Source organism: Rutilus rutilus (genome assembly GCF_951802725.1).
Source record: "Rutilus rutilus genome assembly, chromosome: 23".
In the NCBI taxonomy this organism is placed as follows: Eukaryota; Metazoa; Chordata; class Actinopteri; order Cypriniformes; family Leuciscidae; genus Rutilus; species Rutilus rutilus.
Window position 1 is genome coordinate 8,340,995 of NC_140233.1, and position 16,708 is coordinate 8,357,702.

Below are 16,708 nucleotides of genomic sequence, written 5' to 3' on the forward strand. Positions count from 1 at the left end.
GTATTTTGCGTTTGTGTGTGTGTGTGTGTGTGAGAGAGAGAGAGAGAGCGTGCTGTGTGTTTGTTGTAGATTAGCACTTTGAGTTGTGACTGAGAATAATTCAGCGTAGATGTAGCACAGAAGCTAGTTGATCAGCCGTATGTAGCGCTGTTTCGTTTGTGGTTTATCGTGCTGTGCGAAGTGCCTGTTGTTTTTCCGTTCGTGAGTGTCAGTGTTGTACACGGTGCTTGTATGTGCTGGTGTCGAGTAAATCTTTCTTTTATCTCATTGAAGTGTTTGTTTTTGGTGGTATAAATGTTGTAAAAATGTTACTCCAGTCGCTAATCATTTCAGTGAAAAAAAAAACAAAAAAAACATGTGCTCTGTGATCATGTGTGAGTAGGGAGAAAAAAAAAAAGCAATAGTTTTCTTGTATTTTGTACTACTGTAGTTACCATGTAGAAATGCCTTTTGCACTGTTTGCACCGTTCACTTTTACATTCCTTTCTGTAAAACAAACGACAGATTTGATATATTTTGTAGCTCACATGTTTGGCTGGTAACTTTCGAGATGCACCGTGTCCTAATCAGGCGTGATGTGACATGCTGGGAAGCTCCGCCCACAATTGAATCTTAATTGGTCCAAAATTTCACTCATATTTGATGTTTAATATACATCGTTAATGGCTGTGATTGGCGTGTTGCATAGCATTTTCACTTAGAGCGTAAAAAAAAATTGAGTGTCGCGCCTGGTTAGAATGTGGTGTTGGATTTGAAGGTAAAATACCAAGGCTTGTAAGCGCATCATTGGGACCAAACTCACAATTTTTGAAGGAATGACACCATCATTGAGTTTGATGAGGAATATGTTTAATAAACGCTTAGTTTGCATTTGAAAATTCAATGTGAATATACAAGCTATTTTGGAAGCCACATTATTATAGCGGTTTTCATAAAAACCATCACAAGAGACAATCCTGCACTGTACAACAACACGACTCTTTATAGAGAACAAGAACATACAGGGTTTATGATGGAATATATGAAAAGAACCGATACTGTTAAGTTTGTTTCGACGTTTATTTTTCATTGTTGTGAAAATGTTAAGTAAACCCAATTCTTTGGGACCAAACTAGCGCACTGCCAGTTGCATCACAGGAATGTCAACATTGGGTCGTTTCCTTACAATATGCTGGACTGTTCAAAGACCCAACCACATCAGAACACAAACATCAATGAGTGATAAATATATATTATACATATAAATAAAACTCAAGAGGTGTACAGTCTTTGGGACTGAATCGTTTTTGCACAGTGAATATCGAACCTCCAGGCAAAATGAGGCATCTCAAACGTTTGTGCCGTTTTGTGAGACGTTCCTTGTGTTTTTCAGCTCACTGCAGTGCATAGTATGGATAGTTATTTAAAACCAGGTGGTGTTTTCATTGATGGTTTGAGTTGACATATTGTTAAGGCAATTTTGTGTCTTTTTCTGAAGAGAGAAAAAAAAAAGCAATGAAAAAACAAAAAAACAAAATGATAATAAAAAGCACTAAAACAGATTTTATGTGTTGTGTGGGTTTTTCAGGCTTTGTTGAGTATCTTTAGTAGATTATCACTCCATCATTGGGTATTCTGTGAGATTGATTGTTTTCAGACAGGCCATTTCTTAGCAGTAAATCGGTTTTACTGCGGATTTACGGTGAAGGTTATTTAAGAGTTTTCTCTGTCCCTGAGGTGAAAGGTCAGATGAAATGATCCTTGACCGTCGATCACAGCAAAGGAAGCTTGAATGGCCATTTCAGTGCTGACAAAAATCCATCACAAAAATGAGTGTCTTATTGAATTTTTCTCCTCATTGAATTTCAGTCTTTCTGAATGGTTGTGAAGGCACTAGAACAGTATATACATCAGTGAATGCATATGGATTTACTTTTTTTTGGTATTTAATTGGAGAAAAAAAAAAAGCCATATATTTGTCATTATAATTTTAAAAACAAAACCAATGAAGGGCCTCTCCTTTAAGCTATGAATATTTGCATGAATGGGCCTAGTGTTCTTGTTTCTGTTTATTTTGGGTCATTTCCTGATGTCATAAGCATAATGTGGTCATCCGTAGGTAGTATTTGCATCTCTGAGACTTTGATCTAAAATCTGTCCTTTAAAGGCTTAACATGTCTTTCTGAATAATTCATTAAAACATAACGAAAGCAAACAGAGAGAGAGAGCCAAACGCTGAGACCTTTTCAGCTTGCAGAATCCTTGTTGCTCTTCAAACTGCATAGTGCCATTGAATGTCCTGCTCCGCAGCCAATCAGAAGAGCCGTAGCGTCTGTGAGACCAGGGACTGGTTGTGGTTGCGTGATGTCACAAAGGGAACCGTCTCCACACATTCCGTGTTCGTTCCAGCCCCAGGAGAAGATCCGACCCCCTGAAGAGAGACAGGGAAATATATTCCATGACAATGTTGCTACAATAATAGATAGATAGATAGATAGATACACAGGCAGACAGGTAGACAGACAGATAGACAGGCAGACAGATAGGTAGACAGACAGACAGATAAACAGATATACAGGTATATAGATAGGCAGACAGACAGATAGACAGGCAGACAGATAGATAGACAGGCTGACAGACTATCAAGCTTGCAACACCAAAGGTTCGATTCACAGCGAACATACATACTGAAATGTTTAAGTAATTTTGGTAAAAGTGTTTAGAAAATGAATAATAAAAAATAAAAATAAAACGTCACTGGGATGTTAAAAATGATTCTGAATGAAAAAAAGCCCCATGCAGCAGGTTTCTTGTGCACACATCACACTTGTGAATCATTCAGACCCTCTTTGAACACCTCGAACACGTCCAGCTGGTGGGTGTGGTCGAACCCGCATCGCCATGGAAGCACGTGCCACGGCAACATGGTTACATAAGTCCCGTCGCCACGGCAACCAGGAGCGAGGATGCTTTCTCAAGGGTAACTCGTTTTGTCGTCTCCCACACTACCCCTATACACTAACAAGTCTTTGTAAATTCATTGTTTTCTTCTCTGTAAGTAGGCTACAATTATGCAGAATTATAAATAAAAAAATAAAAGTATGACACTTGTGCATGACAATACCAAATTTGTGAACATAAAAACCAAATCGTTGTCTTTGAGTGTGGATGACGTGTAATACACAAAACAAGAGCTCTAGTGCTCAGTCACTGATGCACAGCTAAACTGTTCCCATAGCAACACGCGTACAAACCATAGAAACATATAGAACAGCATACTAATCCAGACAAGAGAAAAAAAAAAGAAAAAAAAAAGACGTGGCTGTGTGATTCGTTTCAAACAAAAGACGGTTGAACATGGTCACTGGTCAGTGGTGTATAATGCACACAGTCCCTAAACCGATTTAATCTCATTTAAAGATGGAAGTGCCACAATGTCCTCTGAGAAGAGTCTTGTGTGTTTAGATAATGCTGTATGAGATTCAAGGCATGTTGAGATGTTATCCATTTGCTCTGTTGTGCAATGAGACGTCATGATTTTGTACCCGAGGGTGCATCGCACAAAGGAACAAAAGATAAACCTCAAGTTCCCCAAGAAACGAATACTTCTTTGTAATCATCAATTCTTCTTTTCAAGGAAATCAGGCTCTTTTTTAAGTCACCTTCTCAGCGGATGAACTGCTACATCATTGTAATCTAAATTAATCTAAATTATTCAACCCCCATTGCAAATCAGTTTTATTAGCAAAATTCAACCCCCTGAATAGAATCTCCCAAATCTGCAAATCGTGTTTTGTTTCAAGCACACCTAATGCAACTAATCAATGGCTTCATTAGTTGCATCAGGTGTGCTTGAGCTAAAACACATGAAATACCTGAACTGGCTAGGTTTGTTGAGTGTCACTTTTGACTCCATGTTAGAAATATGGCATGTTAGTCAAAAGAATGGTCCAAAAAGTTAAGAGAAGATACCATCGCCCTTCACAAACAAGGGACAGGATACAAAAAGACAGCGAAGGCGACTAAATGTAAATTTTGTTTTTTTTTTGCACGATAGTAATGAGAATTTGGGGCTGAGAATGCTTCAATATAATAATAATAATAAAAATAATAATAATGCAAAAAGTCTTAAAGAATAACTCGGAGTAATTTCAACCTAGGGTCCTTTGCATCATGATCTCGAGCCAAACACCCCCCAGAAGCTTTTTTTCCCTTGGTTGAACATTATTAAAGTTAGAGCTTATTTAGAGACAGCAGCCGAATGGCTTAGTTCAGGCGCTAATGGATCCAAGGTTGTACCTCATAAATTACCCCACTAATAATGCCCAGAATGGTACCAGACTTCTACAGTAGTACAAATAGGTTCTGTACTCATAAAACAAGGCATTGGAAAGTTTGTAAGTACATCAGGAGTTTATTTAAATAACACTTGCCTGACGGCTCATGCTACTGCTAACCCGGACGTCGAGTTCACTTCCGTGATTTGGGAAAAGCACGTAAAAGTCAACGGGTATTTTTGGCATATCCAAAAAAAAAGATCATTTTTTCTGAGGTGTTGACAACTTAGTGTTAACTAATAATTGTTGCAAACTGATACAACAAACAAAATATTAGTGAATTCCTGGAACTGGGTGTCGTTACACTACATCCTTATGCATCGCTTTCTGTCAGGACTTTTACATGCTTTTCTCAACTCATTGAGTAGCATGAGCCGTCAGGCAAGTGTTATTTAAATAAACTCCTGATGTACTTACAAACTTTCCAATGCCTCGTTTTATGAGTACAGAACCTATTTGTACTACTGTAGAAGTCTGGTACCATTCTGGGCATTATTAGTGGGGTAATTTACGAGATACATCCTTGGATCCATTAGCGCCTGAACTAAGCCATTCGGCTGCTGTCTCTAAATAAGCTCTAACTTTAATAATGTTCGACCAAGGGAAAAAAAGCTTCTGGGGGGGTGTTTGGCTCGAGGTCATGGTGCAAAGGACCCTAGGTTGAAATTACTCCGAACTATCCCTTTAATGGTCTAAGAAGGCATTGTTTTTTTGTATGCAAAACATTCATTTTCATCTTTCCTTTTGACTTTGAGATAAAATACAACAGAATAATATTATAGTAATGTGAGGCAAAGACAGCAAGAAGGCATAAGTTTCAAACACTGCATGAACTGCAATTAGTCAATGGTGTTACTTTTTTAACTTGTTGGGGAATTAACAAATGGAAAGAAATAGAAATAGCTTCTATTACATCTAACTAACCCTAACTTCATATTCTTTTTCAGTAATTGCTCATTTCCCTCTGATGCCCTTGCACAAAGGCACAGAGACTAATTCCCAGCATCCTTCTATGATACGCGAAAGATCACAGCATGGAGCGGAGGCTTAATTACTCCAGCAACAGATACTCATCTCTACTAATGCTAAAGACGTAGTGCTGAAAATGTCCTATTACTGAAATCAAGACACTGAAGTCTCAAAAGTACAGAAGCCAGAGCTGGTTCCAGAGTTAATTCTGGCCATCAGGCTTAGTGGAATCTCAAAATGCTGGCTTACTCTTCTTTAATCCTGTCTTTTTTCTCCCCCAGCTCAATGTCAGAGCAGTCACATCCCATAATAAGCTACTTTATACCTAAAGATACTGTAGAATTATTGCCATGGCAACTGTATATGTGATGAACCTCGGCGCTAGAGAGAATCTGCTGGGAGTCAGGAAACCTATAATGAATATATATATGTATATATATATGTGTGAATATATAATATTATATATATTATATATATATATATATATATTACACACACACAGTGTTTGTCATCATCCTATGTTCCTATGTAAGTTTTATGCTAGCTAAATAAATTAAATGTAATACTTTTATTAAAAATAATTTGTATTAGTAGAGGATAAAGTAAAAAGAATTTAAGGGAAATTTGCTTGATTGTCAATAAAATAATGGCTTCATTTTATACAAAATCAAGCAATAAATAAATATTACATTATTAAGGATGATGGCAAACACTAAAGTAAAACATTCAGAAGCATTACAGTTAAGAAATATTGGGGGGAAATGTGCTTTTGTCATGATAATAATGGCTTAATTTTATACTAAATAGATATATTGCTGTCAAATCGATTAATCGTGATTAATAAGATCTAATGCAAAAGTTTGTAAATATATATGAGTGTAATGGAAAGAACACACACACACACACACACATATACATACATATACATATATATATATATATATATATATATATATATATATATATATATACACACACACACACACACACACACACGCATTTATGTTAAATGCGATAAATCGCGATTAATCAATTTGACACCACTTTTTTTTTGTGAACTATGACCTGAACATGTTCTTTGAGGGATTCACTCGACAATGCTCACAGAAAACAGAAAACCCCCTGATTTCGTGCATCTCATGCACATCACAGCTTGACGTTTGTTTCTCTGATGAGCTCAATGATTGACTCTCAGTACTCGGGTCTAAGAGTGTGTGACGGAGGCCTTGGCAGCGTTCTTTCCAATGACTGTTATGGGCCATCGGATATGTCAGAGCAGTCCATCGTGCCATCGGACATGAAGACAACAGGTGTTGCCATGGAGACTACATACTGCATACATTCCTACCATAATCCCCGAGTAATCTGTGCAAAGAGTCATGCATGTTTATAATAAAACCTTCAATTTCCTCTGCCATAAAAAACACCCAAGCTCACTGTACTCACCCACAACAGCCAAGTTGTGTTCAGATCCGCAAGCGATCTGCAAAAAAACAGGGAGAAATTTGTGAGAAACACCCATTACATGCTCTTACATGCTCACAGTCCAAACACAATAACCGCTGACAGACGACAAACAGACCTCAGTTTGACTCATGTCACACATGACAGAAGTCGGGATGTCTGAATCGAACATTCCCTGCTGGGAAGCGGGTACGAGGGGAGTGATTTAAACATTCAGCTGTGCAGAGATGCACAAACACACAACCGGCCCCAGTGCTGGAGTCATATGTCCATTACCATGACAACCAGCGAGGATGTGAGTGGGTGACCGGGCGTCTCTGGTTGGTTTATTAATGTTTGGTGATCAGAGCTCATTACGCAGAGGAAATGGGCTGCTAGTGGATAAAAACACATCGCTAATGCTGTCTGCCAGAGCTGGGAGGATGCCGTCCACACAAACACGCTCGTATTAGTGGAAATTATATCGGTGCATCATGAGAAACAGCAGCAGAGCTGGTGGGCCTGAAAGAACCTTGAAACTTCTCTTGTTTAACGACCAATCAAATATATATAAACCTAAACCTAAATCCACCTTTCTGTATTTGTATTACCCTGAGTCGACTTTGGAAGACACAACACAGCTGTTAGCACGAGAAAAACATTTAGAATAATTTATTAATTTGCTATAATTCATTTTTAATAATATATGGAATCTGTTCATTTATTTATTAATTGAGAATAATATATAAATGTTTATAAATTTATATCATATTAGAATACTTACGTTTATTTATTTATTTAGAATCATTTACAGAATATTTCTTTTAAATATCTAGATTAATATGAGTACTGATTTAAATGGATATTCATACAGTTAGAAACGAAAAATAATTATTTTAATTTCAAATCAACTGTAATATTTCTATTTATAAATGCTTAATAATATATAGAATATTTCCATTTATTAATTAGAATGATTTATTTTTATATTTTTATGCATTTATATTATTTATATATCCTTTTTTTATTATTAAAAGTTAACATTTCAAATAAATGTAATCATTTTCTCTACTCTTTGCTTTTATTGCATCTGTTTTGTTATTATTTTACGATTATTTTAAATCCTTTTTATGTAAAGCACTCGTGTATTATATGACCACATTTGTTATTAAACTTTTTAATATTGTTTAAATGGACATACACATAGTTAGAAACAAAACATAATTATCTTAATTTAGAATTAACTATGAAATGTATTTAATTTTGTATTCATTTGAAATATTTCGAATAAGTTACAGAATGTTTCTTAAATTAAACATTTTAATATTGCTTCAAACGGTTATATATACAGTTATAAACAAAATATATGAATGATATACTGAAACCAGAAAAAATATGAGATGGTGATGTAATGGTCATTTAAATAGATAATAAATACAATTCATAGCAATTAAATATCAATGTTGATTGTTATGGGTGATGCACAAGGCTCTGTGTCAGCTGGTACAAAGCGAGGTCTTTTGCCTCCTGTCAGACTCCACAACCACGATCTGTCCTGATATAGTCTGTTTCTCTCACCATCACCAACAAAACAACCCCATCCAGCCAGCGTCCCCAGATGACCCCACGCCACACAAAAACAACACACAGCCAGTCATAACAGCTTTCAGACAGAGGACAGGACTGTCCAATCCATTAAGGACTGCTGTCAGATCAGTAGCAGGGAGCGCTAGAACATGCAGACTGGCCAAGAAATGAACTCTTAGACACAAAGAGACCGTCTGACTGACATGTGAAGCGACCAACCAAATCTCATTCCCATGAAATAATACAATTAATTAAAAAAATTATATATATAAAAAATTATATTTAATAATGAATAAAGAATATTAAATTAACCAAAAATAATGATATGCATTTAAATATAAATAGTATACATTATATATAAATACCTATTTGTGCTTAGAATGACATGAAGATAAATAAATAATGATAATTTTTAATAATAATAACAATACTATTAGTAATAATTTTAATTTCTGACCAAACCATTCCTTTAAATGAACTTTCATTAATTATGCTTGAGATACGAAAGTCTATTAGTAATAAAACCTGCCATTATTATATGGGTCCCATATATATATATATATATATATATATATATATATATATATATAAATTGGACCCATATAATAATGCCATATAATAGACCTTCGTTAGCATAAATTGTATTAGCATAGATATTTTTTTATTATATTTTGTATTATTTTTAAATACATACACACAATTAATATTATGTAACATAATAATATATCTAATTTAATTAACTATTAATTATTTAATACCATATATAAATAGTTTATATAATTATTTAAAATTAATATCATAAAACACAAAGTGAAATATAAATATAAAGTAAATACAGCATCTATATATTTAATTATTAGTTATTTCATACCATTTATAAATAATTGATATAATTAAATATTTATCATTTGTAAAAAGTGAAATATAACTATAAAGTAAATAAAATGTTTACTATATTTTGTTATTTTAAAACACACACACACACACACACACACACACACATATATATATATATATATATGTATTATTAAATGTATATAAACTTTATATTTGAACATATATACTAAATAATATGCTATTAATATTATAAAATGAATTATAAAACATATTTGCTGATAGTCTGAGATAGTCAGTGCCTAGAGCTATATTTTTAGATCCCGTTGTACCCATGTGCCTTTGATAATGAAGAACAGGACGAGGTGTCCCACACAGACATGTTCAGGCACTGTGATGAAGCCTCAGGTACAGCAGTGCACTGTGGGAACTCAGAAACTCAGAAACACACACACAGCAGGACTCCAGCGCTCCGGGTGCAAGTGTGAAACTGACTGTCGGCTGCACCTTCACGTGTGAACAAACTCATTTTAAGAAATTACACCACCCATTACTGGGAGTTCAGCTCCGTATCCAGGAAGGAACACAGTCATTTCCAGAACACAGTATTATGTTTCATCTACGGATAGGAAACCTTACAGTCTGGAGCCAGTGAAGATGCTAACTCCCCCCTGATTGGCCAATAGGCCTTTTGGGGGTGGGAACAATTGATCTGAAGTCTAAACAACAGTTTAGACACAATGTAGACTGTCACTGGAGCTAAAAAAAAAACATTTTTAAAGGCTTAATGAAGTTGTGTCCCAAATGACGCACTATGCACGTATACACTATGTACTTATGCAATATGTACTCAATTGTGTAGCGTATGAATTTTATACGTTTATTTGTCATTCATCATCAGATACATCAGAGAAAAAAAAAAAAAGACCTGTCTTGGATGGACTAAAGGTGAGTAAAATAACAGCAAATTTGCATTTTGGGGTGAACTATCCCTTTAAGTGCATCATCTGTGTACTTTTTCCACACTACTCGCACTATTTATACTACAAAACGTCATAGAATAGTGCATAAGTACATGAATTGGGACGCACCTTGAGACTTTTAAGATTCAAGAAGAACACAAAAGCAGCATAAATGTATCATAAAAGTTGCCCATATGACTCATACAATATTTTCCACTAAAATATGAGGCATTATTGATTCAATATTTTAATATTAGCCCTAGCTCTCTTAAGAGTGTTCGTACCAATTTGTCATTAAATTGCTCAAGATATGATCCGGTTCACAAAATTGGTCTAATGGATTTGTTCGCATATGAGACAATTATCAGTAAATAATTACTTTAATTTTCAGACATTGTCTTATTTTAGTATTATTTATATATTTAATATTTTAATTTTAAGTAATTTTGTAATGTGCTTTCAGCATTTTTAGTAATTTTAAATAGTTAAATATTTCTAAATAGTTTTTATTTCAGTTTTAGTTTTCAGTCGCCAGGGCATCATTTTAAAATTGTCGTTTCGTTTAAGTTTTTCGCTTAATATTTATATTTTATTTCAGCTTTAACAAAAACGTTTTAGTTAACGATAACAACGCTTGTCGCACAAAGCCATCGTATGACTCTTTAAAATCTCCTTTTGTGTTCCACAGGAGAATGAAAGTAGAGTTAATGATAACAGAACTATTCCTTTAAGCCTGGGTCGCTAGTGCAGGATATTGTAGCATAAGCAACTTTTGAGGATTTAAAAAATGACATCCATGGTCCATCGTCCTGGCAGAAAGTGGTGAGAGCACAAAACAAAGTCACGCAAGGAGATCTGACATAGAGAAATATGTTTCGCAGTCTGGACAAAACGTCCCTCTGTGCACCAACTTGAACTTGAAGAACCAATGCAAAAAGACGTAAATGCCAAATGTCTCTTTTCTCTCGCTCACAGTATCTGAAGGCTGATCCTTGATTTCAAGGTTCGGTGACTCATCTGAGATTGAGCATAAAACACTGTCATTGAGTCTTTCTCTTCGATACGGACGCGCACAGACGCTGCATTCTCTCTCTGCATAAGACAAGTGATGACCTTCAGATCTAATCAACCTGTGTCTCTGGGCAGATGTGAGAAAGAATTGTGGGAATGTACAGTGTGTTTTCGCCCCCTACTGGAAGACAGTACATGCTGCATTCTCTTGTCTATGGGTTAAGAACATTTCCACAACATAAGAAAAATCACGCTTTGGAAAATCAGAATTATGATATGATTCATAATCATAATTATTAGATAAAAAGTCTATTATATACTACGTCAAAAAGCAAAAATTATGACATCAAAATTCGTTTCAACTTTTGAACTCATAATTAAGACTCAGCATGTCATAATTTAGATTTATCTCATAATTTTAATTCTGATTTAGTCTCATAATTTAGACTTTATCTCGTAGTTTCACATTTTTATCTCATAATTACAATTTCGTATGCCATCATTTTGACTTATCTCATAATTTCATGTATATAATCATTTTGATTTATCTCATCATTTAAATTTTTTATCTCATAATATGATTTAGTATATCATATCAACTTTATCTAAAAATTACGATTAAGACTGGCATCATTTTGACTTCTCATAATTGCAACTTTTTATCTGACAATTACGATTAAGACTGCCATCATTTTGACTTTTTATCTCATACTTTAAATGTTTTAATTTCATAATTTTGACTCTCATAATTAATCTCATAATGTGACTTAGTATATCATAATTTTGATTTATCTCATAATTTACATGCTTAATTTTGACTTTGTCTCTAAAAATGAGTTAGTATATAACAATTTTGATCTCATAATTTCAACTTCTTGTCTCATAATTTTGACTTTTCCCCTCCTAATTTCATCATGATGAAGTCATCATTTTGACTTTTATCTAAAAATTTTGACTTTTTATGCCATAATTACGATTTACTCATCTTAAAATGACGATTTAACAAAGCATGATTTTTGTATGTGGCAGAAATGGCCTTCCATATTTATTTGATAATTCTAATTATTATTTATTGAACGTTGGTATATTTTATCATACTGCATTTATAAGCCACGAAAAGCAGTGCAGGGATTTTGCCACAGTTAACGGGGTTGTAGGTAATTCACTTTGAATTATTATTTGTGGTAAAATCACTACTAAACAATATATGTCTACTTTACAGTATATGGATACTTCTACCCCAGTATATGGCTGATAACATACCTGTGTTGCTCCAAATAAAGCTTTAATCTCGACGGGGCGGCTTATAGATTGGCCAGAGCTGGTTGAATCGTCAGGCTCTTTTTCCGTACCCTGATTGGTCCGTCCCAGCTGTCCGTAATTGGATCTGCCCCATGTGAAGACCCGGCCACTCTCTGTAAATACATCACGTATTGAAAACAGTATCTCAAGAAAATAAAGAATTGTGTGAGACTTGTGTAGTGTGAGACTCACCTGTTTTTGTGACGAGGTGCGTCCAGCCGCTGTGAACGTGGGTCACTCTCTCGCCCCGCAGCAGAGAGCGATCCAACGCCACAGGAAGTGTCAGGAAGAGACTCTCGCCGACCAGCTGACCATGTTTATTGCTGCCCCAGAGGAACACGTCACCTTTCACTGTAGAGATACGGGATTCAAATTCTTCGGTGAGACTCTACGATCTTTCGTCTCTATCCTGACTAATCAGTTTGATTTGTTTGAAAAATACTCTCACCGGTCAAACAAATGCAGTGGGTGGAGCCTGCAACTACCTTCTGTGGGGTCACATGATCTAACCCTGCAGATCAGAAAGTGCTATAGATAAATAACTCATAAATATATCATTTAACAGACATTCATGAGGTAAAGTAATAAATAGGAGTAAGATCTCGTGTATTTGGTGTTGTGAGGTTGATTTAGCTTTAAGAGTGTGTGTGAATGTTACCCGGGACAAGGCAGGGCTCTTTAGAGGACAGATGCGCAGGAACAGGTTGGGGACTCAACATTCTCTTAGCGTGACTTGACAGGCCAGTTCCCCACTGATAAACACAACCTGAAGCTTTAGACACACACACACACACACACACACACATATATACAAAAAACACACAATTAAAAGTTGATTATGGAATTAAAATATATTTAATATATTATTATATTATTAAATAAATGATTAAACACTTTTTTATACTTTTTTTTATATATTTAAAATTATAATATTAAAATATATTTAATATGTAATTAGAATTTGAAATGTAAAATGTTTTCATTTTTTTTAAATGTTTAATATTCAAAACAAACATATGCATAAACCAAGCAAGACAAAACATTATTATTTTAATTATATAATTAATTGAATTATATATAATTTTTTATTATATTTGATATAAAAACTTATATTTATTTTCAATATTTAAAACAAATATAAATCAAATAATTAAACATTTTATATATTTTATATTTTACATACATGCACATATCATTACATAATTAAATTATAATATAACAATAATAATATTTTTTTTCAATATTTAAAACAATTAATATTACAATATAATTGTAGCTTTTTTCAGTATTTAAAACAAATATACATATATACCAACTAAGCAAAATAAGTAAAAAATATAATATTTAAGTTATTTATAATAATTAAATAATAAATATACAATTAAATATAAAATTATTTCTTACATTTAATATAAAAATCTATATTTATTTTTAGTATTTGAATCTTTTTTACATGTATACATTTCAAGACAAATAATTACATATTATAACATTTAAATTATAATAATTAGAAAAATATAATGTTAATTATAACATTTTACTTGAAACAAATGTATAGATTTGATATTTATTTTATATAGTCACAAGTAATACCTGTACTTGCTAATGCATGTCTGAGGCCAGCAGCCACACTAGTTACAGGCTCATTCAGTGTCTGCAAACACAACACAGCATGACTTTATTTCAATCCTCACACACACACACAAAAAACAATTATGCAAGAGTCTCACTATGGTCTCAGTTCCCACCTTCACATGTAAAGGTTCTGCTGAGTGTGATATCCCTGGTGAGACACCAAGCTGTCCAAAAGCATTGGAGCCGCACACCAAGACCTGACCGTCACCTGACAGACACAGATCAGATATCAGTTATTCAGCACTGAATTAAACGAGAGGAAGTCTCAATAGGCAGGTCTAAGAGCACTTAAACTCTAGACAAAAAAAAACCCCCTCAATATCACTGATGTCTGCAATATCCGCATGCTCTTTTATTATTCAGAATATGAATACGAGTATGGATTTGATGACCCAACCACTCACCTGTCAGGATAATAGAGAAGTCCCAACCACAGGACACCTGCTGAACTCTTCCACACCCAGACAAAGAGCAGGGTTGAAAGGTTATGACCTCTGAAGTGTGACTGAGCCCTAACTGACCTTTGTGGTTGTGTCCACACATCAGCAGGTCACCTGACTCTGAGTGGAGAAATGTTGTTGTCATACTTCAACGTGTCCACTAGAGCGCGCTATTGATCCATAAATAAAAGGTCAGCAAATACAGAAACAGTTTGAGAATTATATTACTAATTCAAACGACGTGTCCTTTCAGAGTGTTAGCATTAATATCTATTATTTTTAATAGTGTTATAGGCCAGCTAACCAGTGATGACAGCCGAATGCCCGCCTCCTCCGGTTATGCAGCGGATCTGCTCTGCCTGCAGACCGCCGTGTGCACGCCGCGGCTCGGCTTGATCTTCCGTGTGTCCCTGTCCCAGCTGCCCGGAGCTGTTCGCTCCCTGCGATACAAAATCACGATTTATTGCTCATGAAAGCGCTGTTTTTGTGGGCTATAATTATTTGAGACCGCTTATTTTAAGAGAAGACCGCGTATTCTCGTGGAAATAAGGATTGTAGGCTGGTACCAATACTGTTTGCAAGCTTTGTGTAATGAAAAGTAGGCTAAATAAAACTTACCCACGTGTAAAGTACACATTTTGACAGCTGAGTTCCTTCCATCAGATTTAGGCGCAAATTGATGACATCGCCATAAAAATCATGAAACGTCACTGGTTTCCAGAAATATTAGTGGGTAGAATGGTAATAATATGCATTAACACGATGCAATCCCAAAGTGGGCGGGGCTTAGCGGATCGGGAGTTGCTCATTTAAATATTTATTTTTGTGCCATTTTATTAAATACAAGTCAGACATTTTATTAAAATATTCCACTATATATTTAATATCGAATCATAATATCAAATGTGTGTTTTATTATTTGTATCTATATTTGTTAAAACATTATAATACTATTATATAGCCTACATAATATATAGCTATTAAGACAATTAACTATATATTATGATATTTAAATTATAATATTAATAATATTTACAATAATAAATTAATTTTATTGTATAACAATTATTAAATAATTGTATTAGGGTGAATACTGGGACACTTTCTGATAATTTACCTTCTGCATAATTTTGTATTATGATCTAAATGTCTCAGCCCCTCATATGATACTATTCTGAATAGGTTAAGAGCTCTATTCTACTATACATAATAAAAAAAGAAAGAAACATTAATCACAGGATGGATGAATCTTCCTCAAACACACATTGACCCCAAACCACATTTTTCCAGGCGCTACTGTCAAACTTGTTTTATTGGTAAACTGGGACACTTCAAACACATTCAAGTGTTATTCAAATGCAGGCCCAATGAACTAAATGCACAATAACAATATAAACAACAACAAAAATATATATTTTTTTTAAGGAGGGGTGCAGGTACAGCAGATTCACCTCCCTTCCTCACCTGTCCACAATATTTTGTATTGGGTTTAATTTATTTCATATACATTTAAATAAAAAAAAAGAGGAATCTTCATAAACATTTCTTCTTATAGGCTAATTTATTCCACACAGGCTAAATTTCATTCCTCTTTGTACAGTAGGTAGTCTACATGTCAGTACAGCCAGTGCAAGTGAATGCCTCCCTGTCTTCAGTGAGGCCATTCTCCTCGCCACACGTCTCAGGGAAATAGTCCTCACAAATAATGCATGTCTTTTTGGGATAATTTTCATCCCCATATCTGGCTTTGCAAATATTGCAAATGTCCCGGCCATCCGAGCTTGTATAAAAATTAAATTACTAAATTCATGTTCAATATTTAAAACAAATAAACACATATACACACTAAGTAATATAATTAAATATTGTCATATTTAAATTATTCAATTGAAATTATTCTATTAATATATTTTTTTAAAAATTATGATATTATAATATTGTGATATGCTTTTTATATTTGATATTAAAAAAAATACATATTACATATACATATTAAGACAAGTAATTCAATAATATAATTATGCAATTTTATTTCTAAAACAAACATTTTATATTTATTTTATATATTGTATAAATACAAATAAAAGTCACAACCAAGTAGCAAAAAGGATGATATTATTCAAAGGCAAGGAAATGAAGTACAATAATGTAACAGAAAATCATAGATAGACCATAAGAGAGTGTTAAAATGACTCACTCAGTCATACCA

At 34.1% G+C, this 16,708-nt stretch overlaps 1 protein-coding gene across 3 annotated transcripts; it reads right to left on the reverse strand.

The window, feature by feature from the left end:
- Positions 1-30: 30 nt before the first annotated feature.
- Positions 31-15,283, reverse strand: sergef (secretion regulating guanine nucleotide exchange factor). 3 transcript variants are annotated; one of them, XM_084397197.1, is made up of 11 exons: positions 15,118-15,283; positions 14,804-14,939; positions 14,464-14,619; positions 14,173-14,267; positions 14,018-14,078; positions 13,083-13,196; positions 12,873-12,935; positions 12,617-12,775; positions 12,386-12,537; positions 6,732-6,768; positions 33-2,410 (listed from the first exon to the last, which is right to left on the reverse strand). In XM_084397197.1, exons 1-11 carry the CDS (start codon positions 15,157-15,159, stop codon positions 2,226-2,228), a joined length of 1,200 nt encoding a protein of 399 aa, XP_084253323.1. In that variant the 5' UTR covers positions 15,160-15,283; the 3' UTR covers positions 33-2,225. The 3 variants fall into 3 exon arrangements, with proteins under 3 accessions (XP_084253325.1, XP_084253323.1, XP_084253324.1); XM_084397198.1 differs by lacking the exon at positions 33-2,410 and adding an exon at positions 6,275-6,650 and having other exon boundaries at positions 15,118-15,203; XM_084397199.1 differs by lacking the exon at positions 15,118-15,283 and having other exon boundaries at positions 31-2,410; positions 14,464-14,669; positions 14,804-14,937.
- Positions 15,284-16,708: the final 1,425 nt, after the last annotated feature.

Excerpts from the sequence above, each read along its gene's own strand:
- sergef (XM_084397197.1), bottom strand. The coding sequence starts at position 15,159 with ATGGAAGGAACTCAGCTGTCAAAATGTGTACTTTACACGTGG. Across the intron at positions 14,079-14,172 it reads CAGAACCTTTACATGTGAAG|ACACTGAATGAGCCTGTAAC; the intron begins GTGGGAACTGAG and ends TTGTGTTTGCAG. Across the intron at positions 13,197-14,017 it reads ACATGCATTAGCAAGTACAG|CTTCAGGTTGTGTTTATCAG; the intron begins GTATTACTTGTG and ends GTGTGTCTAAAG.